Here is a 26,293-nt window from a genome sequence, read left to right as displayed (position 1 = left end):
CATTAACATAATTACAGTAAAAAAAACTTTCAAACATCAATGAGATTCAGCCAAAGTATGACGCCTTTTACATTTGCAGGTATCTGCACTTTTCGATGAGTGATCCATCGTCATACAACACATTTTTAGAATGCATCATTGCAACACGTGATTAGTAATAGCAAGCAAGACAATCTGAAAACGTCTTAATCAGCATGAAATATGAATAATATTAATTACTGACGGCGATGCCTATGAGCCCATTAACATCATAATTATGGAATGCACCCATGCAAATATTTGACGATTCACAACAGCTATCATAGTAACTTAATAACCCCAGGAGCATTTTAAACAATAATTAGATTAAGCTGTTTAAACAAGAAATGTGTATTCGCATTTCCAGTTCACACTGTTTAAGGTTAGAAAAATAGATAAAATAGAACAGAACATTTTTCATGGATAAAAAAGTCCAAACAAACAAAGTCAGTCCACTGCTAGGCACCCTTCAAAACTCTGTCACAGTCCAAACCTAAGGCTCAGTAAAGTGTCATATATTTTCTGTGGCATGTAGGGACAAACTTAAAAAAAGACAGTTTGGAAAGTTTGTCCCCCATCTCTCTTTAGTAAACTGTCAACAAATACAAACTAAGAGCTTCTCAGTATGTTCTCGCTCTGTGAAAAGAGGTTCCCCTGCAGCATTAACAACATGAAAGCTCCCCTCTACTCAAACTCGCAAAGACAACAAGGGCAGACAGCTAGTGAAGTTTGCACCGACTTTTGCAAAAAAAAATTTAACAGTTTATATATTTACCGTACTTGAAATGAAAATCGATTGCTTGTTTGTCTTTTTAAACCAAACACTGATTATTTCAGATATTTTTCAGTGAAGCATAAACTATCACAAAGTGGAAAGTAATTCTTCATTGAAAGTGCCAAGATCATCTGCACATTTTGATCATCTTTACTATCACTATGTAATGAATAAATGTATGATTACATTCATTTATACTGCTTTTTATTGACATGTTAAATACAAATAAATATAAACCTTGTCATTCGTCTAAATAATAACCAATAAGGATACAACCTGCAACTAGCTAGTTTAGTAACTCTACATAACGCTGGTAAAACTGAAAATGTTTACGTTTATGTCTGTGACATAAACTGAGCAACACAATAACTTTTAAAAGCCAAAAAACCTCCCATTGACAACACTGCAATATAATGAATGCATTTAGATTACAAGATAAAAAAGCACCATGAGATTAATTCACCTGAAACGTTTCATTACCTACACAATTGCGTAGGTTTTTTCACTGTTTTAGGAACTAACAGTTAGAAGCCTTAAATGTGCTAAACGTGTGATTAACTCCTAAAGGAAGATATTTGTTTCAGTGAATAGCTACAACAACTCTGTGCCAATGGGCCTCTACCATGCAGTTATTCCTGTTGCAATTTTAAAACCATTCAATTCAGACATAAAACATCTTCAAACACTGAATTGCACTTTTCATGGGAAATCACAAGGGGGCAACGTTGCTAGAATGTACAATGTAAAATAATTTGTTTTAGCTCACACTGGGGATCTTAAACGAGCTCAGCTTACCTTCACTTTTTAAAGTATATCAGTGTGAATGAGAGTAATCTAGTGTGAAGCCCTCAGGGAGATAACGGGATAATCTGCTTTTTTTAATGCTTATGTGTTACTGATCATATTTATCTGATTGGGCCTCCTGCTGCATCAAAGCGCAGCCAGCTCTTTTAGCGCCGCTCTCCAGACAGAAAGTCTGTGGAGATTTCTCTTCAGACCATTTTAAATTGGCTTTCTAAACCCTGGGAGCACAGCAGCAGCAAAGCTGAAAAACACACAAAGATGCAAGGATAAATTCAAAACATACACAGCACAACACATACAAGGGGATAAGAGCAGATCATTCTGTGTGTTGAGTTGAAGGTCAAAACATGCTAGTCATGACTCACTGCTTCTCTCATCAACGGCCAGAACCATAAAAGCAAAATATATAAAATAAATAAATAAATCACACATTCAGGCTGAATGTCAGGCCAATTATAAAATCCTGAGTGTTTGTCTGCTAAATTGCTGAAAAAAGATAAGTGGCGATCACACCACAGACAAAATGCCCTGAAATAGCAGCTTCCTATAAAGAGAACATCAAATAAGCCTTTCCAGACCAGCTGAGGGTCCACTTGACCCTCGATGCCTTGTAGGGATCGAGGCCTTGTCTGGCTTAAAGATCTTCTGTCACACGCACAAAGCAATCACAATAAATGCCTCTGTATGCGAGTGTTCTTTAAATGCGTGCGAGTACATTTGTTCTCTACAGATATCTTTTTCCTTCCTTAAGAGACAGCAGCAGGAATCATTATTGCAGGTTCTGCAGGGAGCTGAGTAAGTTAAGTTTCTACTCTTGTTTGTTGCTATAATGCTTCACACACTTTAAGTTTCCTCTCTCAAAAATATCAAATAATCTACAAAGGAATGTCTGAGAAGTTTCACAAAAAAAACTCTTTTGGCAGAGTGCTCTCTGACAAAGTAGAGTAATATTGGTTAACGTGGCTGAATTTATTCAAAAAAATTACGTTTTGGACAGCAGAATCATTTTAACCTGAGATCAATGCAAACCAGTCTGGGCTACTGGGACATTTATCATTTGAAAAGGGCAGCTGGGTGGATTGTTAACCACATCATGAGACACTGTCCTCCATCAAACCTGCAGTGCGATCGAAGGCTGCCATTTATAATAAGGACAGCCGTACCGGAGCATCACTGTGTAATTAAAACACTCCTGGGGGAGGAGATGCATGGTGGAGCTGTCACTTCACAAACTAGGGGAGAGATTTTTGTGTACATGGTGCCGGATGACAGATCTACTGCCAGGGGAATGCCCATCAACATGTCAACCTGTACACTTGCACTACTCCCAATTGCCCTTTTTGTGACTCAACATGTTCGTCTGCCAACCCGTGTCTTGATCACTAAACAGCCTGATGGTTGAAGCAGGGAACAACAACTCTCAAAGTGCACATGCTTTAACAACTGTGAAGAGCCCCCAGCAGAGACGGCTGAATTAATCACAAGACTCTCAATAGATTAGTGTGTCTACTTTCTCATCAATTTGCCTCACCATACTCAACAGAATAACTCTTTGTGCAATACCAATAAAACCCTTTACAAGTACATGTTGTCTAAGAAAGCCTTAAGGCCAAACTTAGAAATGACAAACCAAGCCGCCTGTTTCTCCATTAAATCCAGACAAAGAAAACTCAAGCATGAGTCCTAACAGTTTTTTCTTCATTAAAACAACAAGCTTTAAGCATTAAAATAATTGTCCAGTGGTTTTCGACTTTAAGTAATAACAAAAGAGTATGCTAAAGAATTTTCTTAAGCCCCAATCATATTTCTAAGTTCTCAGTTAAACAAGATGTAACAGGACAGTATCAATCTTTTTTTTCCAACTAAATCAGTGAGAAAATGCCAAATATTTTCAGGACGCCGCGTCATTAATGCCACACGAGGAACCAAATACTTAAATAGCAGTATAAATTATATAATGTTATTTCTTTTTCAATTACCCCCCGGGGACAAATAACGTTTTTTGAATTACAATCTAAATTACTGTTCAGGATTTACCCTCTTAGAGTCACAAATGCATGATGTCATTTCACCATAAAGTTATTGTTGATATGGATTGGTTTTTGTTTTCTTATAATTATTTATCTGGATATTTAAAATGCAAATCATTGAATAATATACATATATGTTCTAAACTAGACATTGAAGACAAATAGAGAAATAAAGAGAGCAGGTTTGTTTCCATGTTGAAAGATGGAATCAAGTTGCAGCTGCGAGGCTTTTGTTATAGAATTCAAGCTCGCCTATCCATCATCCGAGTGAGATCCCCAAAAATTGCAAACAGATTGAACCGTGCCAAAACGAGCATCTGGAGCCATCAAAAAAGAACCTGAGGCTCGTCTTACACCGTTACACCGCTTTATTCTGACTGGCAGCTACACCTGCCAGATGAATTGGTCTGGTGCAGCAAAATCTCACAGGATTGGAAACCCTCAAGAGGAATATTCACAGTAAATGTTGCCTGTGGCATATGGGATTAAAATATAACAATTTTAAAACACACTGCAGTACTGGATAAAAAAAACAGGAGGAGAAAATACAACTGTAACAGACAGGATGTGATTTCTATTCATTTAAAAAAGGCCAAAAACTCTTAACTCTCTTTGTGATATATTCACAGGTTGAGTATCAAAGTAACTCTAGATAATGTATTAAACTGGAGCTGTATCTCCATTCAATCCTCCTCACAAGCAAAGGATTACATAACATAATGCTCACCTCTTTCTGGTGGTACTTAATAGCCAGTTTGAGTCTTGCTAGGTCATTGTTGCCCTCCTCCTCCAATAAGTTGATGTCGTCCCTATAGTTGAGGATCATCTCCAGCTCTCTGGAGCTTCTCGTCTGGTCCAGAAGGTCCTTGGCAAACTGTTTACACTGCTGGGATAGTTCCTCGTACTCTGATTTGAACTCATTCTCCACCTCACAAAGAACACATATATCACTATATTATATTCTGAGGTTGTTTCATGTAACTACAAGGTAGAGGTTTACAGATGTTTAATTTTGTATAAACTGCATTTAATTAGGAACAATTAATTATAAACAATATCACAGAAAAATATGCAAAGTAATGTGCAAACGTAAGTTTAGAAATATTAAATTTACATTTGAGAGATTGTGACATATCTCAATTACACTTTGCTTTAAGGCTTGACTAAAACATTTGAAGGTAATGAACTTCAGGTTCATCTGAAAAATATCACAGACCACAGCAGGCAGGGATTCTGCTCTCATGATTATTCTGTGAATTTTCTTTGCACGTTTTCATTTATTTTTCTCCATAATATCAACCGACATTTACTATGACCAATTATTTTTTCACTTGGCTAATCAACTGACAGGGGATTCAATGTAACATGACTGTATCACGAAAGGGCACATAAAGGTTAATCAATGCAACATACAGCCAAAGCTTCACTTTTTTTTCCAAAAGATCCTATGAAATTCCGTTTCTGCTCCACTGGTTGCCCACTCTCTCTCTCTCTTTCCTCACCTTGCTGAGCTCCTGCAGCTCCCAGCTGAGCCTGAACGCGGTAAGGAAGGGGTCCTCACTGGAGAGAGCGATCAGCGAGGGACTCGACAGCGCTTTGTAGATATTGAGGCGTGAGCGAGAGTGCCGCAGGCTGTCCACATCTGAACTGGACACACACTCCACACAGTTACAGCGCACCTGCAGCATCAAAACACGGGCACATATTAATGAGCCTTTATTATGTTAAAGATCTAGTTCTGATCCAGCGACAGAAGCACAGCATCATACACGTCTACTACCTTGACAGAGTGTGAAGCTGTTGAAGGGACAGTAAACATGTTGTTGACCTTACACAGTAACAAATAGTTACATACTTTATAAAAATGTTTAATCTACAAAAAAGAGCATTTCATTTAGTCCTTAGATAAACCTAACCTTAGAAAACACATACTACAAATGCTGCTCTTATCAAAAACCCTTTAACATCAACAGCTTTCTTGTTTGACTGAATCTTCAAATTAACATATACAGTATATGTCCAATTCATTGATATGTACATTTACTGTGTTTTGAGTAATTACCTTCACCAAAATGTATTTGCTGGAATAAGGGTTTATTTAAGTACTTGCTATTGTAGACTTATTTTCCATGTTAACTGTTTTGCACCAAGACATCAAGACAAATTCCTTGTATATGGAAATGTACTCGGCCATAAAAACTGATTCTGATAAAAAAAAAAAAAAAATTTCCTTCAGTATCATCTGAATGTAATCTTTTGACTGATTTATCAATAATCTATAATAAAGACTTTTGTTTTTTGGACATTTAGAAGAAGAAAAAATGGGTTTCAGTTTGGGTTTCTAATTGCTGATATTAAATAAAATACTGTTCACACCGCGACAGAAACACGTAATGTTTACTTACCTCATGTGGCTGCGGCATAGACACGCCTTTCTGCACCAGGAGCTTGATGATTTCATAGTTGTTGGTGTGTGCGGCAAGGATGATGGGAGTGATGTCAGGGGTAAAGTCAGAAAACTGCTTGTCCAATAAGATGGGAGGAACCTACGAAAGGAGAAAAGAGGAGCGTAAAAAGCTTGATTCACCCATTATTTTATTAGGCTCTCCAAGCAACACATTTGTTTTTTCTGCTTTATGTGATAGATTACCAATGATTAGGCCTTCGGGGCCTTATTCTCTGTGAAATTTAAAAGACCAGCTCAGTGTTCAAAATAAGTTATTGGTTTGAAGAAACACAGAGCTTGAAACATTATAATTTGAACTTGTTCTATTAAATGACGTATGATTTCAAAAACAATCAACTTTTGAATCTATTGTCAGCTGCAAAGATAACTCTTCAAATACCAGCGAGGAACTTTGTCCTTGGTCAGAGTTGCAAACATCATGCCATGCATATCAATCCTTCTGGACAAGGTCAGGAAATAAAATAAAATCTGTATTCCACAGGTGTCATGGAGATTCCTTAAGCTTTGGATTTCTCATTCCACCTATCCCTCTTATCACCCACTCCGGCTAAGCCCTTATGCTATTCATAGTCCATTCAGTGGAAATACATAGCTGCAGGCTGCAGAGGAGAAAGCCAGTCCTTTTTTGCGTCTTTTAATTGAAGGCCTGTTATCTGATTATTATGTAGTGGGGTGAGTAAAGCAGAGCAACAAAATAACGCTGGAAAAACATGTGCTAAGTATAGAGCTATATAGAAACATGCAGTAAAAAGAGCGGCTGTTCGACACTGCTTTAGTTTTAGAAAGAGGTCTGTAAAGCGATAAGACCTTAAAAGAGTCAGCCCTCTCTCTTTTACTGTCACTGGACGAAGGGAAGGAAAGGAGATCTGAGGCAGAACAGACGCATTATAAACCTTCATTCATGTTAAAGCGTATGCTACCATTTGAGATTGACCAAATTAGAACAAAAAAGAAAATTAATACCCAAAATGTTTATAAATTTAGCTCAAAACAGAATCTCATGAATTGGACTTAGTATTCTGCTAAGATAGGCAAATACCTTATTATTTTTTGCTACATCCAATTATTTTAGCAAAATGCTGCATAAAAGGGGTATTATTTCTATTGATCTAATGCTACTTGGGTCAATCTCACAAGCTTTATTTCTTTATGTATTTATTTATTTCAATTAGGACAATGCATATTCATCAACATGTCAGCATAAAGCAGCAATGTAAAAATGCCAGAGTTAGCGCAATAGCTAATTTTCATCCGTTGTCCTTCGTTGGCAGGTATAGCGAACTAGCTTACACTAGCCAAATAAAGGAATGTACAGCTGTTTAATTTCTCTTCAGTCTTTTGCATCTTAAATTTCACTACAAAAATAACCTGATTTTACGAATGTCTTTCAGGAGAAATACAAATTGCTTGACTGCTTCTGATAACGCTTTCTACACACAGCAGGGGTATGTGTAGATCTCGTGCCTGCTCTACTGTTTACTTTCATATTCATATGTACACTTTTACAGGAAAATACATTATTAGTAATTTCAAATGTATTGATAAATAGGTATTCCACTCAAATATGCATTGTTAAAATGTATAGTTTTAAAGTTCATCTCTGACACTAGCATGAAACCGCAGGCCTTGTTAAGTACAGGAATAATAAAAATGCTGATGTTAAGTAGGTATCACGTTGTTCACCTCCTTAATTTAAGGGAAAGTCAGGGCATAACCAAAGTCATTGAGGGTCATCCTCTGGGTACAATGAATCTGAACAATAGCCTTAATAAACTGACGTAATCATGTCCCATTCTGTTATGTAAATGTTAAGAAGTTTCACTGTGGTGGACAGGCTGACCCACCAATCAGTGTGGATTACATTCCAATCAATACGGCTGGTTTAGACGTGTCTGGAAAGTTTCAGCAATGTTTATATCTTGCCAAATATAATAAGCTAAAGCCTCAGTCTACAACTTTTCGGTCGAGCTTTTCTTCATTTTTTTTTGTTCCATTGCTTGAAGTCAAATGCATTGGTTATTTATTTATTGTCCACACATCTACTGATGGAAAACTGTATCTGGTCTGAAATAAACTGTACTGTACTGAGTACTTTATGAGTATACATGGGAGGAGTAGGAATAAATGCATTATTTTTTCTGAAATATTGCATCCTCCATATTATGCTATAAGTAATTTTGCCATGTAATTATTTGCGTAGTTTCCTCTAAGAGCAGTCAGTGTGCAGCAAAAAAATCCAAAAGTGGCACAGAGCAATGTGTGAGCGTCATCATATTTTACAGAGAGGGTCGATCTAATAAACTCTATACTCAGTTCCCCATGTGGGTGGAGGAGGGACATCAAATAATCTACATCAAACAAGCTTGGTCTATGCCCAAGAACAGAGCACCGTTTCTGCCCCACTTGTCTGTGTAATACATGTTTTTTACCACAATAGGAGTGAAGTACTCACCATCACAATTCTTAATAAAAATGTAACACTATGACAATGTGCTTTGGTTTTTGTTTTACATTTGAAGCCCTCTTGTCGGTTTAAAACTTCCACAGCATCAAAACTGTTGATAAAAAAAAGCTGTATAATATTAAATGAAATGGGCCATTGGGCCACTTTGTTACTTAATGAGAGTGTGGACAATATGCTTGATTATGCTCTCTTTGCATCCTGCTTTCTGTTAGAAAAATAGAGATTCCTTTGATTACAGTCCTTATGGTCTCATAAGCAGATGTGCAGGTGGCACAACAGCCATAAAACATGACAAAAAATGGATAAAGAGAACAAAGAAAAAAAAAAGAAAAACTAAAACAAGGCGCCCGAAGGCCCTTTTAATTAAGAAACACTATGAGCTCCAGTGTTTGTGCCTCTGACAGAGGAATATTTGTACTGAGGATAAAACGTGAAACTGTTTAAACCCCTGATATTAGATGGGCTGCTCAGAAGGAAAACAAATATACCACAACACTTGCAATATTATTACAAACACATCAGTCATACAGCTGGCAAAGTTAGAAGACAAATGCAAACAGTTCCCATAACCCATTAAAATTAACCTCCTTACTAATAAATCACATAGAAGACAGGCAACAAATAGAATGCTCTTTTCTTCCCAGAAAGACTTTTAATGTAATCATTGATTGATCTGTTTTCATATCCTACTCATGTGAGGAAAACAAGCCATATCTTATAAAAAGGTGTAAGGTTTAACATGCTTAACTAACAACTCTTGTGCCCCCTCTCTCTCACTTCTCTACTTTAATCTAAATTTACTTTTTATTGATCTGCTTTGTATTGATTTATCAAAGCCTAATGAACAACCTCACAATAGGACATGCCAGGAGCAGAAATAGGGAGAGAAGAAGAAAGCAAGTGAAGAATATGTGTGTGTTCTGGCTAAATTCAGTACTATTTGCGTGTGGTACAACTAATAGAAAATGTTTCATGAGTAGAGAGCAATCAGTGCAGAAGCTTGCCAGTCTTACCATAATTACACAGTTTTTGTTTTGATTACAGCAAATAAAGCTTTAAAGAAGGGGTTCTTATCACCTAAAAGAAGATGTTTGTTTAGGAAAGGCAGATTGGAGTTCTCATACTAATCTGAATTGACAAGCACACACACACACACGCACGCACACGCACGCACACGATATGAATACATTCTATATGTGGACAAGTCTTCTTCATATTTCCCCTCAAACAGCTTACTCAGTTAATCGTTCTGTAAGACCCGTTTCTTTTCCAAAACACAGAGAAGAGGCTTATGAAGACAGTTTTTTGAAGTGTCAGCTTTTGTAGTTGCCAACAATACATGGTCAATTATTTCAGATGGAATAAAAGCCTTGAGGCAGCCGAATACAGCTTTGAAGCTACATATGACTAACAGTCTTTAAATGGCTGACACAGCACTGTAGCACTTAGACGATCCAAAATCCCTACTGTAATCTGACATGTGGGCCACTTTGCTATCTTGTTTTTTTAGAGACAATGTGACCATATTGATCAGCACTCTTTTTTTTTAAGTGACATCAGGGTGGGAGGAATCATTGTTTGTCACTAAGTCTCATGCTTACCTGCATGCCGCCACTGGGCTTCTTGTGATTTAGCAGCAGCTCCACAGCTCCCACCACTTCTTTGCGGATTGCGTGCAGCAGAGCATCACCAACATAGACACTGAAGCTCAGTAAGAGTTCAATAATTTCCAGGTTCTCGTTCTCGATGGCAATGAGCAGAGCTGTGCGGCCGAGGGGGTCGATGCAGTTGATGTTGATCTTGAAGTAGATTTCTGCCTCCTGAAAAAATAAGGTTGTGATTGAAAGGTCAGGTTTTGTTTCAAGTGTAACTGTGTGACTTGGTTTAAAATTAGATTGATTGGATGGGAAAATACATATTGACACAAGTTACATAGTCACAACGTCTATCAATCCTTCCAGGACTGTATTACAGCAGAGTGTGCCCTTCTATTCTTTTTTACAGACTGTGGCCATGAATACAGCCGATGCTAAAACAAAACTTTAAGGAAGAATGATACTTGCCCTTTTCAATCAGAATCTTTAGAAATGTCTGGCAAAGTAGCTTTGGTAGACATGTTTGGCATTATTTGTCAGGCAGCAACAAGTGCTTGTATGAAACAAACATGAACAGTATGGGCTTAAAGAGTCAAATTTGTTCTTGGTTCATTAACTCATGCATTACTGCTCTGTATTGTTTACTGCATTACTATGTGATAAGCCTTTATTTGTGCGTGTTGTTTTCATGCTTGGCTTCCCAGATACTATGAGCCTACCAAGCAGCTGATCCATAGCAACATTTTGTGTCCATGCAAGGTCTGCCACTTGTCAGGGTGAAATAAGGCCACAGATGTTATTGGAAAGGCGACCGCAATCACAGCAGCAACTGTTACTCGTATATTTTCAGATCATTTTTAATAACGCAATCACACAGTTTTATCATCCACCCATAGTTTCAGTCATAATGTCATGCATTCACAAATACACACCTCCAAAGCCTGTTTGACACTGGCATAGTCCCCTTTCTCCACAGCTCCGAGGTAAGCTTTCTCCAAAGGGGACAGCTCCGATTCAGCCCGCACAATTCTTAGCGGGATGCGATCCCGGTAAGAGGAGCTGTCAGTCCGTCGGTAGTACAGTTGTGACATCTCCCCAGGCTTCAGCTCTCCAGCACCCTTAACACGGCTCCAGCTGCTGCCAGGCTGAGGGAGTTCACACTAGAAGGGACAGGGATAAAAGGTGTGATAGAAAGAAGACACTTGACATTGATTTTTCACAAGCACGAAAACCGGAAAGAGAGGAAGGACAAGGACAGAGGTAAGAGAAAAACAGAAAGAGAGAAAAGAAGAAGTTCAGTAACCTCTGTCCATTCAAAAATGTACATTCTATCCTACCTCTACCTAACGTTAAGTCGTCCTGTTTCAAATACTAATGGAGAGGCATACTTCTGTTGTTTTCTATCTGCGTCACATGATCGTTGTATAGTTTTTCGCTGTTTACCTATCAGGTAACTCTGACATGAATGAGAATCAGAGATGAAACGCTGGCAGTGGTGGCTCTACCTGTTTCACAAAGAACACATCGTCATATACTGTATGTATCTGACTCGGGCGCTCAATTGTGAGTTACAATTAGCCATGTCTGCTGAATAACAGACATCAGCTGGCTTTGAAGGTTGCTCTTTGGTGTGATACTTCCAAGAGACAAGAGCTCACAATGGCACAATGACTGTGTAGAGTAATCCTATCTCTGATAAAGGGAACTTCTATCCCTCGTTTCTCTGGAACCTGCTTGCAGCAAGATATAACAAGTCACTGCAATAACAAATTACTATGTAAAGCATAAGTAGAAGTTTAACAAGTGTTCCCCATCGCAGGAAAAGTAAAAGTAATACACAAGGAATTAACTGACTGGCAGTTCTCTAATGATCTTGTGACTATTTTAAACCACAGGGGCCTGAGGAAAAAATAGGGGTAGCACAGTCCTTGACACACTCTACAAAGTGGAAAAGGGTAATGTTAATAAATATATCAAAGAAACAGACAAGTATAGCTTGGGGTTTTCCTTCTCTCTAAATGACGACTAAATGTCTCTATTTAATATAAAATGACTGGATTAACAGAACAAAAAGAAAATCTGCTCATCCCTTTAAAAAAAAAAAAAACAGAAAAAACATTCAGCCCTGCTCAATCCAATGCTAAACTGCTCCAAGTAAACAAACTATTTGACACGTAAAAATGATTAATGTGCTAAAGCCATGACAAGTGCAAAAGAGATTTAAATGTGCTTTGCCATTTCTTGGCATGAATTGACACCCTATTACCACAGCCTGGTAACATAACAACAACTATAAATGGCAATCAATAATTTAATATTGAAGTTTAGAACCAGCTACCACGGATAATCTAACAAACTGACATGCCATAGAAGCAGTCATTTGAGAAGGCTGAGGAGCAAATCTCAAACAGAAAGGAATCAAAATTAAAGCAACAACTGTTGGCTGCTGTTCCTGAGCAACAATTCTGTTATGTCATATCATGTGTCATTTTCACTAACAGCAGAGTGCCACTTGCTGCTCCCTAATGACATCTTATTTCACCTCAGGAAAAAAAGAACTTCAGAAAACATAAAAAGAAAGACTTGCTCCACGAAGGACTTTGTGAACTACAGGGCTCCTTTGGCAGCACCGTTTCACACCTCATTTGAAACCCTGTTAGTTTGATATTGCTATGGTCCTTTGCTGAACAGTATCCATTTGAAACAAAATGCTTATGAACTGGACATATGGGCACCCTGCAGTCACAGTGTAGTGAAAATGTCACTACAGCTCAACAGATCATGGTACCAAAAGAGGCGCAATTTATCAACAACACATGAACAAAATATAGATTCATATTCTATACTCAGTTGTCTTCAAAATGGGTCTGCACAACTAATAATCGACTGAGGAATATAAAAGCTTTTGGTTATGTTCTCGTCTCTGATATAAGGTGAAATCGTATAGTTGGTGACTTACTTAACTCAAAGATCATGTTTCCTTTACATATTGCTCAATTGCTGTCTTCAGATGGTGTCTTTTTCTAATAAAAATAGAGAAGCTGTAAAGTAAGCTTACAAGCATAAGACAATGCACACGAATTTGTGGATGTCTGCTGACTTCTGAGTACTGATTTGAAACATAATCACACTTCTGTTCAGAGAGGAAGTGATACAGTTCACTGGAATCCGTAGGCTATGATTAAATCTGAGCTCCTTTAATATACAAAAAAAGTTAAGTAACAGTGTAGTGGGGAGAAATATGTTGAGCCAAAAAGTTTAATTGATTAGAGAGCACACTGTGCAGACCAAGCAGCCCATTTAGAGAGTCCTGCCATGTGTGTTTGCAATGACAATAAAACATTCATAAAAATGTCAGCACACTAATTCACGACAACAGTTCTGCATGTGGCATTTGTTTTAAATGGCGCATGCTAACACTCAGTTGAGATTTTTGACATTTTTATTTCTGTTTGTGTGCGGGTAATGTTCCACGGAACATCATATAAATGGTTGTGTAAATGAGAAAGGACCCCTCTGTCAGGGCTTCTGCTTCCTGCTGGGGGCAAGCAGAGTGGCTCTATAGAGGCGCCAAGTTACGGTCTAAAAAAAACCATTTAAACCAAAAAATAAAACATAGAATCTAAACAATTTTAAATAAAGTGCGAGCAACAACCTCACCTTTTAATTGTCGGTCACTTGTGCGTCACTCATTGAGAGTAGTTATCCTCTTTGGAAGGAATCAGACGTTCTTCATTGAGGAAAAAAAGCCTCGATAAACTTGAATGTATCATCCCCCGAGATGTGGAATTGCAGTACGAGTCTGCAGACTCAATGACAGTCCGTCTTTTTCTTGCTTTTCAGTCTAGTCTGCATTTTTCTCCTCTTATTTCTGCAGACTTAACGGTATTACGATTGCGCATCCAGATTCGGTTAGTCTTGATCACGACTTCCATTTGGTCTAATTTGGGAGACAAACACGGTCCCTGGCGCACACCGCGCTTCAGATCCTGGAGACGAAAATAACAGCAGAAGTTTCCTCGGAGAATTACTGCTGGTTCGGTAACGCAACCGGTTTGCCTCTAGCTGTTTTTAACCAATGTTCCTACCCAGTCGACTTATCCACCTGTTGGGGGTGATAGCGCGAAAAGCAGCGCCTCCAGGAATAAACGCAGAGACAGCCAGATGCCTGGCAGGCGGTCTGCGGCGCACTGCTGCTGCAGACTGTTCGTGCGCACTTGGAGACGCATTGAACACTGGCACTGTAAGAGGGGAGAGAAAAAAACGGAATTTCAACAGGCACCTCATCCAGACAGTTTTCTTCCAAAGATATGGAAATCACGCTAAAATAATTACATAATAACAGTTTCTCATTCCAGTTAAATCCTCTGAAAAATACACTCAAGATAAGAAAGAGAAACCAATAATACAGCAAATTATTCAAATAACGACGAGATTTGCATTGTAACCCCGCAATATTCGATGAAAATGCCCATGCTGTCATACAGTTTTATGGGGCGTTTAAACTCATAGTCAGACATAATTTTATATGCAATTTCTCATTAAGCACTAATTAATCAATACAAGACCGAGGCACAGGAACGTTTAATATAAAGCAGAATCTACCTGAATCAACAGGTAAAATTCTTTGCAGCACTCTATCTATCATGCCAAATCTGGAACGATGGATGCTGATAGTGACAGTGGAAGCAAAGGATCCTGTACTTTACTGAAGTATGTAAAGAGTGTAAGCATTTTCTGTAGCAAAACCTTTGTGTTTTAAATGCAATCATTTTTAAACTGCATTAAAACTGAAGAACGTAATGTGAATCATAACGTTTGATTCATAATTAATTTAGGCCTACTTTTGGCATAAACAAGTGATATGCTTAATCACTAATGTTGCAACTGGAAAAGAAAAATAGCCTATGACTATAGCTTAATGCCTGTTAAGTAAAAAAATATATAAATATATTTTATATATGCTATTGCTATGCTATATGTTGTAGGATATTTTAACGTTCCCAGTTATGTATACACTTGGGGAATTTTACATTTTATATTTTTATTGCTTCCCCACTGATCCTCAGCGACTAAAGATAATTTTTATTATAAAAAATTGACAAATGGAACAATATTTCATGCTGGACAATATACATTAAAGCTTAAGTAGTCTGTCAACCACTAGGTCACAAACCTGTTACCTATAATACCAAACAGGCCTACATGTTTATTATTTGGTTTATTTTCAGAACAGAACAATAGACCTACAGGATACAGACAATAAAACAAAGTAAAACAGGAAGATGAAGATCATACATGTCTACAAGACTTAGTCCTCTTTAGGAACTGTTTCACTTTTTGTTTAAAATGACTCCTGTCTGGTCTCAGTTTGACGTTGAAGATGTAGGAAATTGCACCTTAGAGCCTTCATTAGATCCACACTCCATGTGTTACAGAGTCTAATAATCTAAGACTTAGAGGAACTACAAGGTCACCAAGCAGCCAAGGAGCCTAATGATTCAAACATAATGGATGACTTTAGGAGAAGAATAAAATGTAATTAAATAATTAAAACATAACATTTACTTTTTTATAACATTTCAGTGATGCAACCTTATCAGCTTTCTGTCTAAGATGTTCAATGCTAGTTAGTTCAATTCCTGTTGTTTTTTAGGCAAGGATAGCTTAGTCACAACAGCCGACGAAGTGCCAGTAACTAATTACTGTTGGCTAACTCAGTTCAGACTTTAAAATCTTTGTCAGGTGCATAAACAAGAAAAACAAAATAGAAAACTAGATAGCAAGTAAATGCTACATTCAACAATTTGGTATAAACTATAGCGTAGAGAGTTGAGCAATAACAGCTAATAGATGAACCAGTTACCACAAATGGTGATGTTGACAAGCTAACATAACCTTAGCTCACAAGTCTTAGCTGTGTTAAAGAACAACAACAGTTTAACTGATTGCTAGCTTGCATTTCTTTGAGCTAGTTAACATAACCTTAACTTAAAACACCTTTTATTTGATTGTGTAAAACAGACATTGTTAACTTAATAGTTTGAAGCTAATTAGGCAAAGCAACAACAAACTTTACCATTTAGCCTACCAACTTCTTCCTGACTATTGGTCAGCTTACATGACCTTAGCTCAGACTTTGCACTATTCTTAACTGAAACATCCCTATGGCTCGCTCTCCATCTCAATAATACTGTGGATGCTGTAAATTCTTTCTAATAGTGTTTATTTCTGTTGAATGTCGTCTGACATGTTTATTGAATCTCCATGTCCGACTCAGTGTTATGCGTTTCCTGTGTAGGTTATATGTTTAAATGTGTAGGCCTGCATTTATGTTGCCAGAATTTGATTGTGCTACCCATCCCTGCAAAGTGTCACAAAGGGACATATTTTTGGATATGTGGAGCCTTTGATTACTCACAGCTTGCTTCTATCAGTATGGATGCATTTGTTATTGTGGATGAACAGAAGAGGGACTAAAATGGTTCTCTCTCATTTCTCATGAAACATAGTACATAGTACATTTCTGTACTGGTGCTTTCCCTGCAATGAAGTTCCTAACGGATAAATAAAGTTCATTTGATTTGATTTGATTTGATAGGCCTAAAGCAGGAAGGAAAGTATGAGCTTCACACTCATCAGCGGTTGTGAGTATTTTCATGAATGGTAACGGCTAAGTTCATTTTTTGACAGTGATGAATAGGCTACAGGGAATTTCTAACATACCAAATTAGTCATTAGTCGCCAAAAAAATCTGTCCTCCCATATTTGGCTCTCTCTCTGGGCAATAAAGTCAAGTTGTCATATCCCTGATGCTGCTGAATTCTTTGAGTAGTGCACATATCAAATTAAATGTTTGTACCCATCTCATAACATGGTTCTCTGTAACTCGACCCAAATCCCATAGGGAAGCATCTCCTGGGTATGGAACCTCTCTCTGTCCTCAGTGTCTTCATTGTCTTATTTCTGGTTCATTCAGTTAATATAAGCACACATCCTGATATGATGTAACTATTTTTGGGGGTCAATAACCACATTAGTTGATCAAATTCATTTGGCACACAAACGAGAATTGAATTGATCATGACAGGAATGTAGATTACATGTGTCATATTAGTAACATTCTCTTGAAACACGCTGCAGTTAAATCAAAGTCCAGATAATCAATAGTCAATTAAGGTAATATACCACATTTACTACAACCATGCTGTCACTTTTCTCTAAGGATATTGTTGGTTCAGGGGAAAGTAGAGCACATTCAGAAAATATCCTTTACGCTGTAGAACAGCCTCTGCCAGGTAAGAAACAAGAACATATCATTGAGTCTAAAAATAGACCTGAAGCCAATTCTTTTCCCATAAAAGGACCTTTAAAGTGGATGGGGTTGTAACAGATATTTAAAAAGAAAACTGATACAATGTGGAGGGAGCAAGGCAAAACAGTAGACTCCCATTACCTAACATACAATGTTGTCACGAGTTACTTTTAAAAGCTGAATAAATCATAGACTCTGTCGTGTGTGTGTGTGTGTGTGTGTGTGTGTGTGTGTGTGTGTGTGTGTGTGTGTGTGTGTGTGTGTGTGTGTGTGGCATTTCTTGCAATGGTTTAAGAAGTTTTGCATCAGTGGAAGCACGGTACATCTTATACTGCAGTAAAACACAGAAGCTGTTTTTACTTAACATTAGCTGCATGGTGTTGAATTCCACTGATAAGTAATTCATCATTCAAGTCAATTAAAAAAATACAATAAAAATTGCTATTCAAAGAAGTGTTGGTGCACTTGTTAGCAGAGAATGCTAGTGCAAGTTGCAGATTGGATGAAAGGACTGTTATGCTTGTTTGTAAGATTTTATTCAACATACCACACTGCTGCTGCAGCACATTTTAAAGCTTTGGGATTGTTGCTTTCCTTCCCTTATTAGTGCAAGTGCAGGAACTATTGACTCTAAAGGAGTATCTTTGAAAATACCCATTTATGAACAACTACACAGGGGCTTTAGAGGGGTTGTTCATTTTAACAGATGGTGCTGTTCCCATCAAGGTAAAAGAAGACAAGAGAATGTGCATGAGGCTGTTTCTGCAGCTACAACGCAAACAGGAACTCTCTGTCTGTGAAATGTAACATGCCCAATATTCCGACATGAACATCCAGTTGGCAGTGAAGTCCCCCTGTGAAAACTCCCCTCCCTCTGTATTCCCCTTTTTTCTCATCTCTGTCTCTCCCTCACACACTCTCTCACACAGCTGCAGGTTAAACCTGCTTTTGTGAAAACCTTAATCAAGTGTTGGACTTCTGTTTGTTCCAGAGGTATTTATTTGTGTGTGTGCGTGCGTGTGCGTGTGTGTGTGTGTGTTTTCCTGTAACTTGTGCTCTAACCCAGAGGTTTTTTTAATCTTTTATCTCCATGGAAACGCAGTATAGTCGCCATCCTGTCCTATGCATCTGGGGATAATCAGTCACCCTTTCATAGAGTCAACCACGGCATGTATAGATTCTGTTTTTGAAAAGGCAACTGACCTTGTCAAGATCATGATTGTAGAAGTTACAAAAATCCTTTTCCCCCCCCCCCCCCTTTGTGTATATGAAGGAGTCATTTCCATCTGTTGCTTTAAAGGTTTCCTGAGGTGAGTGCGGCCATCGCAGCTGTTTAAATTCCCACAACTACTGTGCTGTGTGAGTGGCTACTAGGTAATTAAAATTGATCTGTCTGTCCTCCATGGATATTAACCAAGACTGAGACTGCCCCTCTGACTCTCCTGCACACAGTTCATGTTTTTTTTACTGTAAGCAAAAAGGAGGTACCGCAGCAATTTACGCTGATGGGAAACAATGTAATTTGTATTTCGTCATGTATTTAAGAGACCTTGTCATTTATTTATATTTGCACTATATTTGATATCTGCCCAATTAGTTTTTGCAAAGATTATGTTTTGTTCAAATCCATAAAATATGACATTTGTATTGCACTAAACATTTTTCCCTTTTGTCAAAACTATGTACTGTACTTCCCCTGCAGTTACAAACCACATGGTGTAAACAAAAGTGACCAGTTTTAGTGCCTGATATTTGGAAAATAAAACATTACAATAGTATGTCAGCACTGACTGCAGAGCAGCTGTATTGAAATGCTGTGGTGTCACTTTGCAATTACTTAATTAAATTGTCTTATTAGTTTAAGAGAGGAACTTTTTCAATTGTTGACCATCCATATACATACTCTGATAGATTAATTGACAATTGAAATTTATTGACTTTAGAAAATGTTTTCTTGCAACCTTGAAATTATGGGAGCAGTACTGCATGACTTGATCCAAGGAAATGTTAACAACCTATCTCTTCCTAAGAAACCGTAGCGTGCAGCAGCTGAAATGAGAGCTCGACTATTACTCTCCTGACCCGAGAGAGTAAACAGATTGTCTGAGAATACACACATGTCTTCGGTTAGTGCATCCTGAAGCTCTGTGATGATCAGTGTGAGCTGATCATTGTGAAACAGCAACTCCACTGCACTGGGTCCACTGCAGCAATATGTCAAGGACATGACATCTGATTTTTTTTTTCCACATTATGTAACATTTAATGTATTCTAACATAATTCCCAATCATCATTTTCAGAGAGCTCCACTGCAGAGTTTTATTAAGGTGATTAAATGAAGATTAAAAAAAAGACAGACTGTTAATGTCACCCACTCAAAGAAACGGATGACAAAGGAAGTAAATCCAGAGTTGACTTCTCTTTTTGCTTTGCAGTAAGTACTTCTGCCATTACCATGACTAAAATAACATGATGAATGTCGTTGAACTTTCAGTATCTTTCAAACAACATAATTGATCTCAGCGTTCCCCTTTATCTGTCACTCTCAGCTTCGACAGTGGACTTGCATGCTGCTAAATTGAATATCTTAACTGCTTGCTTTTAAAGCTATCTTAAAGCTTTCTTTTTTTGCACAAGAAAGTCAGGGGTGTCTGTCAACTTGACTACTTGCATCCGCATTAGAGGATCTGTTTTTAAGTGTTCCCCGGTTCACTGAAAAATAATTTAGGGGTTGTGAATAACAAAAGAGCAGCCTTTACCCTGAGGAATTGCTTTGGCATACCTTTAAAGTTCAGCTGAGTTCAACTTTTTACAGCTAGAGAGAATGGCTAAGTCAAAACTTTCTGTTTATGAATTCCATCCCTACCTGTAGATTCTAGTATAATTCCAATGTTGCACACTTGTTTGTCAAAAGCCAAGTGTGAGGAACGGATCATTGACTTGTTATTTAAATCTTTATAGTCATCATATTTTTAAGTCAGCTTTCGCTTTGAAGCAACGACCTGATAACTGTATTTATTTGTAAGAATAGAGAGAAGAAAAAAACTGCAACCAGCCCTATAGTGAGTAATTATGCTGAGTCATCAAGGCCTGGCTCACATCAAATGTCACTTGGTAAACATTGTAAGCCAAACATTTTAATAGGTGTCTTTAGTTGCTTTATAGCACCCTCATTTTCAGAATTTGCATTTGAAATGATTTAGTTTGCTGCATGTTCCACATTACATTGTCTCTACTTTTATGCCTTATGTGATTAATACTAACAAACACACCGTTTGCCTTTGATATACAAAGACTCCTCACCGCATTAGTACTCGAGATTATGCTGATGGTGTTGATCTTTGTTAATATAAGGTTACATTAAAACAGAGCAACAAAGATAGAGACCTGAACTACTATATGAGCAGCCTGCAGAATAAGAGAACAGCTGGCTCCTTCTCTTGCTCACTGTCTGTCTAAATGATTGAGTGGATCAGTCAGGCAGTAGTGAAGAACTTTTACATTCTGACTGTAATTTTCATTTCAGTAGTCATCATATCATTGATTACATATCAGAGCTTGTAACAATTAAAAAGGAGAGTTAAACAGCAGTGTACATTTGTCTTCTGCTGGGGACTGAGAAATGGTCAAAACTGATGCATCAGAGACATCCTGCTTATAGGGTTAGTTAAATAATACACTTTCATAGAGAAAGCTGGTAGTGATTCTTGGCATTGCAAGAATACAACAAGACAACGACATCTCTAAGCCCAAGCTGTGATAACTTGGCTGATATAAACTTGTGTATTATTATTTTACTCTCATTAAATACATTAAACGACTGCTTTCATTCTCTATCGAATCACTTTCTCAACACTCATTCCCAACTTCAGAAACAGTGTCTTAAATAATGTGCACAGCATGTAGTTTTTTTTTGTTTTTGTTTTTTTCTGTGCAGACCAGCACTAGAAAAATGCTTTCAGATGATGCCAGTGTTTGGGTTATAGTGGGAAAAAAAAGACGGGACATTTATTTCTCTGGTGGCACAAATCTGAGCTCATACTGCAGCTTCTGTGTGGGTTGCGTTCATATCTGAGCTTCAGCATTTGACCGATTCAGCATGGCAGGCTGTGTGACCACAAGGGGAATGTTTTTATCCAAAGTACAGAGTAAAAGGTAAAGGTCAAACTTAATACTTTTCCAGATATTATAATACATTTTCAGCTTCCATAGTGTCCAAATGTTATACTGTAACTACTGTCTTTAATGAACATATTTCTACATTTTTCTTGTTTAGTCTTAGGAAATTCTTCCCTGTGTCATTTTAATTAGTAAGTTTAATGTTTTTATCTGATTCAGTCATCAAAAGCCTTTCATACGAAGTGAACTGCCCCTGTAGATTCTTTGCAGAGGAAACTGTGAACACATAAACCTCTGTTTGTATCAAACCCTTATTATACCTTATTTATGGAGCTTTTTTATCATGTATCTTTTTCCATTAATTTCTCGTGTTAGCTCTATCTTGCATTACCCACGAGAGAACATGTTTGAGGACAAACTACACCAAACAGCACAAATGAACCACTGAGGGGTGGCTAATGAGGCTACATGTGTAAGGAATCAATATGTTTTGTCACATTAATACGCCTGAATGATGCCTCCACAGTTCTTGGAATTGAGATTTTTGGATTTCTTGGAGAAACTTTGAATTCATTTACTTTACAATGATTAAAATATCTATTTGCATTCTGTCAGGCAAAACGTAACTTATTGGCCAGATATTAAGTAGAGACTTATTTCAGTTTTTGATGGTGTTTGGATGAAGAAAAAAACACTACAGCGGGGCTTTCTATTTTTACCCCCTGTTGATTCCTTTCCAGATCCTACATAAATGCAAATGAGCAGTTCTGGCAATTTAAAAGCACCAATATGTAATTATCTGTCACCTAATGTTATCTCTTTGATTGACAGGCAAATGGTCCAAAGTCTTAGTAAAACAAAGATTCTAGGACAAAATGTAAGAAAATAAATTGGACTAATAGCTACTACAAAAAAAAAAAAAAATCTGTGAACCACTTAGGGATTAAAACATCTCTTAAAATGTTCATTACTCTGACAAAACACTGTCTTTGAATGCTTAAAGGCTTCTCAGAGAAACAGTTTGGACGCTGAATTTCAAGCTGGAATTTATTAGTATCAGAAAGTTCAATTTATAAATTAGGCTGAAAGCACCACGAGGAATTAGTTACAGAATGTTGCAGAAGTGAGCCATAAATAACTATAACTGATTATTTTTCTGTCTATTGTTTTGAAAATGATTCATAAGCATTTGTTTGGAGACGGGGGGGGGGGGGGGGGGGGGGGGGGGTCGCTGGCACATTTCCTGTTGCTAAGGCTACTGTTGTCCCTCGAGATGCAGCTGTGTGTATGTGTGTGTGTGTGTGTGTAGCTGGGATGCGCTGTGCCTGTATGTATGCTTTAAGCATCAGTGTGTGTGCCTTTGATACTGTGACAGATCCTCACACTTCAGTGAATTAATGTGTGATCCGCCGAGCCTCACGGGAGTTGGTGGAGAGCCAGGTGTTGCCCCCTGAGTAACCCCTCTTCTATCAGGGGAGTGGGGAACCACACGAGGAGTCTAAAGACCTGTGTCGGAAGCAACAATCCTGAATGATATCCTAATGCTATTTAGTTACCTGAACAGGGATTTAAAAAAGGAGCTAGTGTTGATGTCAAAGAAAGAGAGAGCGGAGGTTGAGGACGTTGACAGTGAATGATTTTTGCTCTCTTACAAACTACACATACTGTATATATTTATCTATATAACAATAAAACTCCTTTTCACAAGCCATTTCAAGACCTGTTTTTCCTTCTCGTCTGATAGACGTGCATTGTGCAACTTGTCTCTTCTGAAACTGCTCCTATTGATTTCTGTGATTACCCCCTTCCCACCTTACTTTCCGCTTGTCGACTCAGCTCCTGAGAAAAGACGCTCTTCTGTTTTAAACATCCATTAATTCCCGATGGCTAGAATCAGATTTAGCTCCAATTCTGCCGCTTAAAGTCAAATAAAGCAGTGATTTGAACCCAGAATAAGATGATTTCAGTTCATGCTTAATTATCTTTGGCTGTCTGTCAGTCTGACTTACACCATGTCTCCAGGCACAGAACATATACAGAAAAAGAACAGAGAGGAGACATATGGAGATTTACCCATATGACAAATAAATCAGCATCAGGGTGAAATACTTTCATAAATATAATCTTTTCATATATGATAATATCCCTGTAAAAAGATAGATGGTCACAAACTGAGTAACATAGATACAAGATCACCAAAATGTTCATCTTGGACCCCATTAGTTATTAGCTGATATGGCCTCGGAGCGACAGCTTACTCTTTGAGGCTTCCAGTGAAATCAGCAGATTGCAAAAATTCTGGCCAAGACTTCCTTTTCCATGTGTTGCCCCCGTTTATAGTCTGACTAGTGAGGTGAAAGACTTCTACAAGAGTTCCTGCAAAGGCTATTTTTAAATTTAAACTCAGTGGTTGTTAGATTAGCACCTATGGATTCCAGGATTGCATGAGGGCATATTGTGTTCAGCCCACAGAAAGTTCTCCTGGGTATACGGCCAAACCAAAATGAAATATGAGTGGAGCTCGAACTGCAACAAAAAACTAAACAATTCCACAGGTTTAAGAACGGGTTGTAATCCAAATGACATAAGAAACTAATAACATCTATTCTTATAAAACAAGACTAATAGAAGCTCTAAGTCCAAAAAGTCCAAACATTTGCGAAAGTGGTCCTTTTAAAAATTCCCTTATTATTGATGTTTTGTTTGCACCTCCATAGTGTTGCTTCTGCTTTACTTACACATTTTAAAAACATCAAGTATCAAAGACATTTTTATGCTGAAGTCTGCTACATTTCACAGAGAGGAAACTAACATTTTAGTCAGTAAATCAGTTTTTTAAGCTTACTTCTTTAGCTTCTCTTGATTGCATTTTTTTTATTTTTTAAATCCCAATTAAATGGTGTTTACACAATGTTTAGCTGCTCTTGCCGCCATGCTTTTCACATATATTTTTCTGAATGACTGAATGACTCCCAACACAATATATATATGGGATATTCTTTCACTATATCAACAAAGGCTTGCCTCTACTGTATACCTGCGTGTGTGTGTGTGTGTGTGTGTGTGTGTGTGTGTGTGTGTGTGTGTAGGTGTGTGTGTGTGTGTGTGTGTGTGTGTGTGTGTGTGTGTGTGTGTGTGTGTGTGTGTGTGTGAATGCGTGTGTGTGAGAAAGAGAGGGTTAATATCTGACGGACTAACATGGTAACTGCAGGTCTTGATGTCTTTTTGAGATGCAGTTTGTTTGATTTTGCAAACACCGTGTTCGTACAGTTGCTGGCAAATTGTTTCCATAGTGTAATTGGTGCTGCAGAGGGTTCCTGCTGCAACATGCTGCTGTGAAAAAGAAGCTCTGTTCCAGAAGCAGAAACAGCGACCTAGTTGCCAGCACACAGAGACATTACTTTGAATTCAAGTCCCTCTGATGTGTGATTCTCCTCTTTTCAGAACTTTTCAGCCAAGGAGGTAATTGGACGATGTGAAATATTTATTCCTGATACATTTAAAGTGAGAAAAGTTATGGATTTTCAAATTTTTAAATACCCACACCCTCAAATAATAGTAAATATAAAGTTCTATAAAATGGTTAGCTGTAACTGAGTTAAAATAAAGAGGTTTAATGAAAAACATTTTTACATTTTCACAAAACAGGAAAGAAGTAAGGGGGAGCTATATTTTCTAAATGCCATGTACTGTTATCTGCTCAGGAAAAATGTTTCTCTTTTCTCTTCAAGTTGTGAATTTATCCAATTACATGTTGCATTGAGTTAAAGGAAAAACTGTCCTTATAGCATCATTATCATTAGCATTGTTACATTATCTTTGATTCGTTGTAAACATTACACTGGGATAACAGCATTAGTTGGCATGAATGTTTTCTTGAAGGATATTGATGATACAATTGGGTGCCACAATTAAATGAGAAAAATATTTGCATTGGAATACGATTCATTTAAACTTTGCTTATACTGCTCCCTATAAATGGGGCATATTTTTCCGCCAGTGTTGTAATTTGGCAAAGAAGGGTTAAAATCGGTTTCACGGTTATGAAAGAACATTTTTCTTTGTAACAGACTCAGCAGGCACACCACTTGCTGATGCCTGAATTTCTCCACAGGGAAAATACACTAAAGAGCTGACATAATAGGTTGAATAATTATTGTGTTGGGGGTCAGATAAGGGGTAATAAATCCTCTTGCAGTCAGCTTTAATCATTTGTTGTTAGATATCTAATCATTTTAGACTGCTATAACAGAAAGGCATGAGCGCCTCAGTTTGTGTGTCTATTGATTCATAATGTTGCTATGGCAAGTTGAGATATCCCTCTTATGTTTCAAATGTAAGTTTTTCTCTCTTACATGTTCAAATTGCATTACTACTAAAATATTATTTGTTATTCATTTCCCTGTTTGTCAAAAGCCTGAGATAGGCTGTGTGCACAGGATGGCTGTCAGCTGGTTGATACCAAAATCTTAGCTGAACATATCAAAGTTAGTCAGGAAAAAAAAGAGCAACATAAACATAAGAAGTAGAAGATGCCCAAGTAATGAACCTTCATATGTGAGAAGTGTGAGAATCATCAGTCCTTGAAAGGCTGAGATGGTATAAATCACTATTATAACATCAAACCCATCCATAACCCTGCTTGTCCCACTCGGGGTTGAATCCGATCCCAACCGTCATTGGACAAGAAGGAGGTTAGACCCTA

General features: G+C 37.7%; 1 protein-coding gene across 4 annotated transcripts in view; it reads right to left on the bottom strand.

The window, feature by feature from the left end:
* Nucleotides 1-26,293, bottom strand: part of LOC306832093 (short transient receptor potential channel 4-like) — a 48,177-nt gene that overhangs the window by 7,487 nt on the left and 14,397 nt on the right. For 2 of the 4 annotated variants that reach the window (XM_079356503.1, XM_079356506.1), the window contains exons 2-7: nucleotides 13,814-14,394; nucleotides 11,086-11,313; nucleotides 10,160-10,378; nucleotides 6,033-6,173; nucleotides 5,130-5,306; nucleotides 4,355-4,555 (exon numbers count right to left, since the gene is read on the bottom strand). In XM_079356503.1, coding sequence (XP_079212629.1) covers nucleotides 4,355-4,555; nucleotides 5,130-5,306; nucleotides 6,033-6,173; nucleotides 10,160-10,378; nucleotides 11,086-11,244 — 897 coding nt within the window. In that variant the 5' untranslated portion in view covers nucleotides 11,245-11,313; nucleotides 13,814-14,394. The remainder of the gene's footprint in view (nucleotides 1-4,354; nucleotides 4,556-5,129; nucleotides 5,307-6,032; nucleotides 6,174-10,159; nucleotides 10,379-11,085; nucleotides 11,314-13,813; nucleotides 14,395-26,293) is intronic. The other 2 variants (XM_079356504.1, XM_079356505.1) reach the window with 2 other exon arrangements.

The sequence above is a fragment of the Symphodus melops genome, assembly GCF_947650265.1.
Source record: "Symphodus melops genome assembly, chromosome: 11".
Classification (NCBI taxonomy): Eukaryota; Metazoa; Chordata; class Actinopteri; order Labriformes; family Labridae; genus Symphodus; species Symphodus melops.
This window is presented reverse-complemented; position numbering and strand designations above follow the sequence as displayed.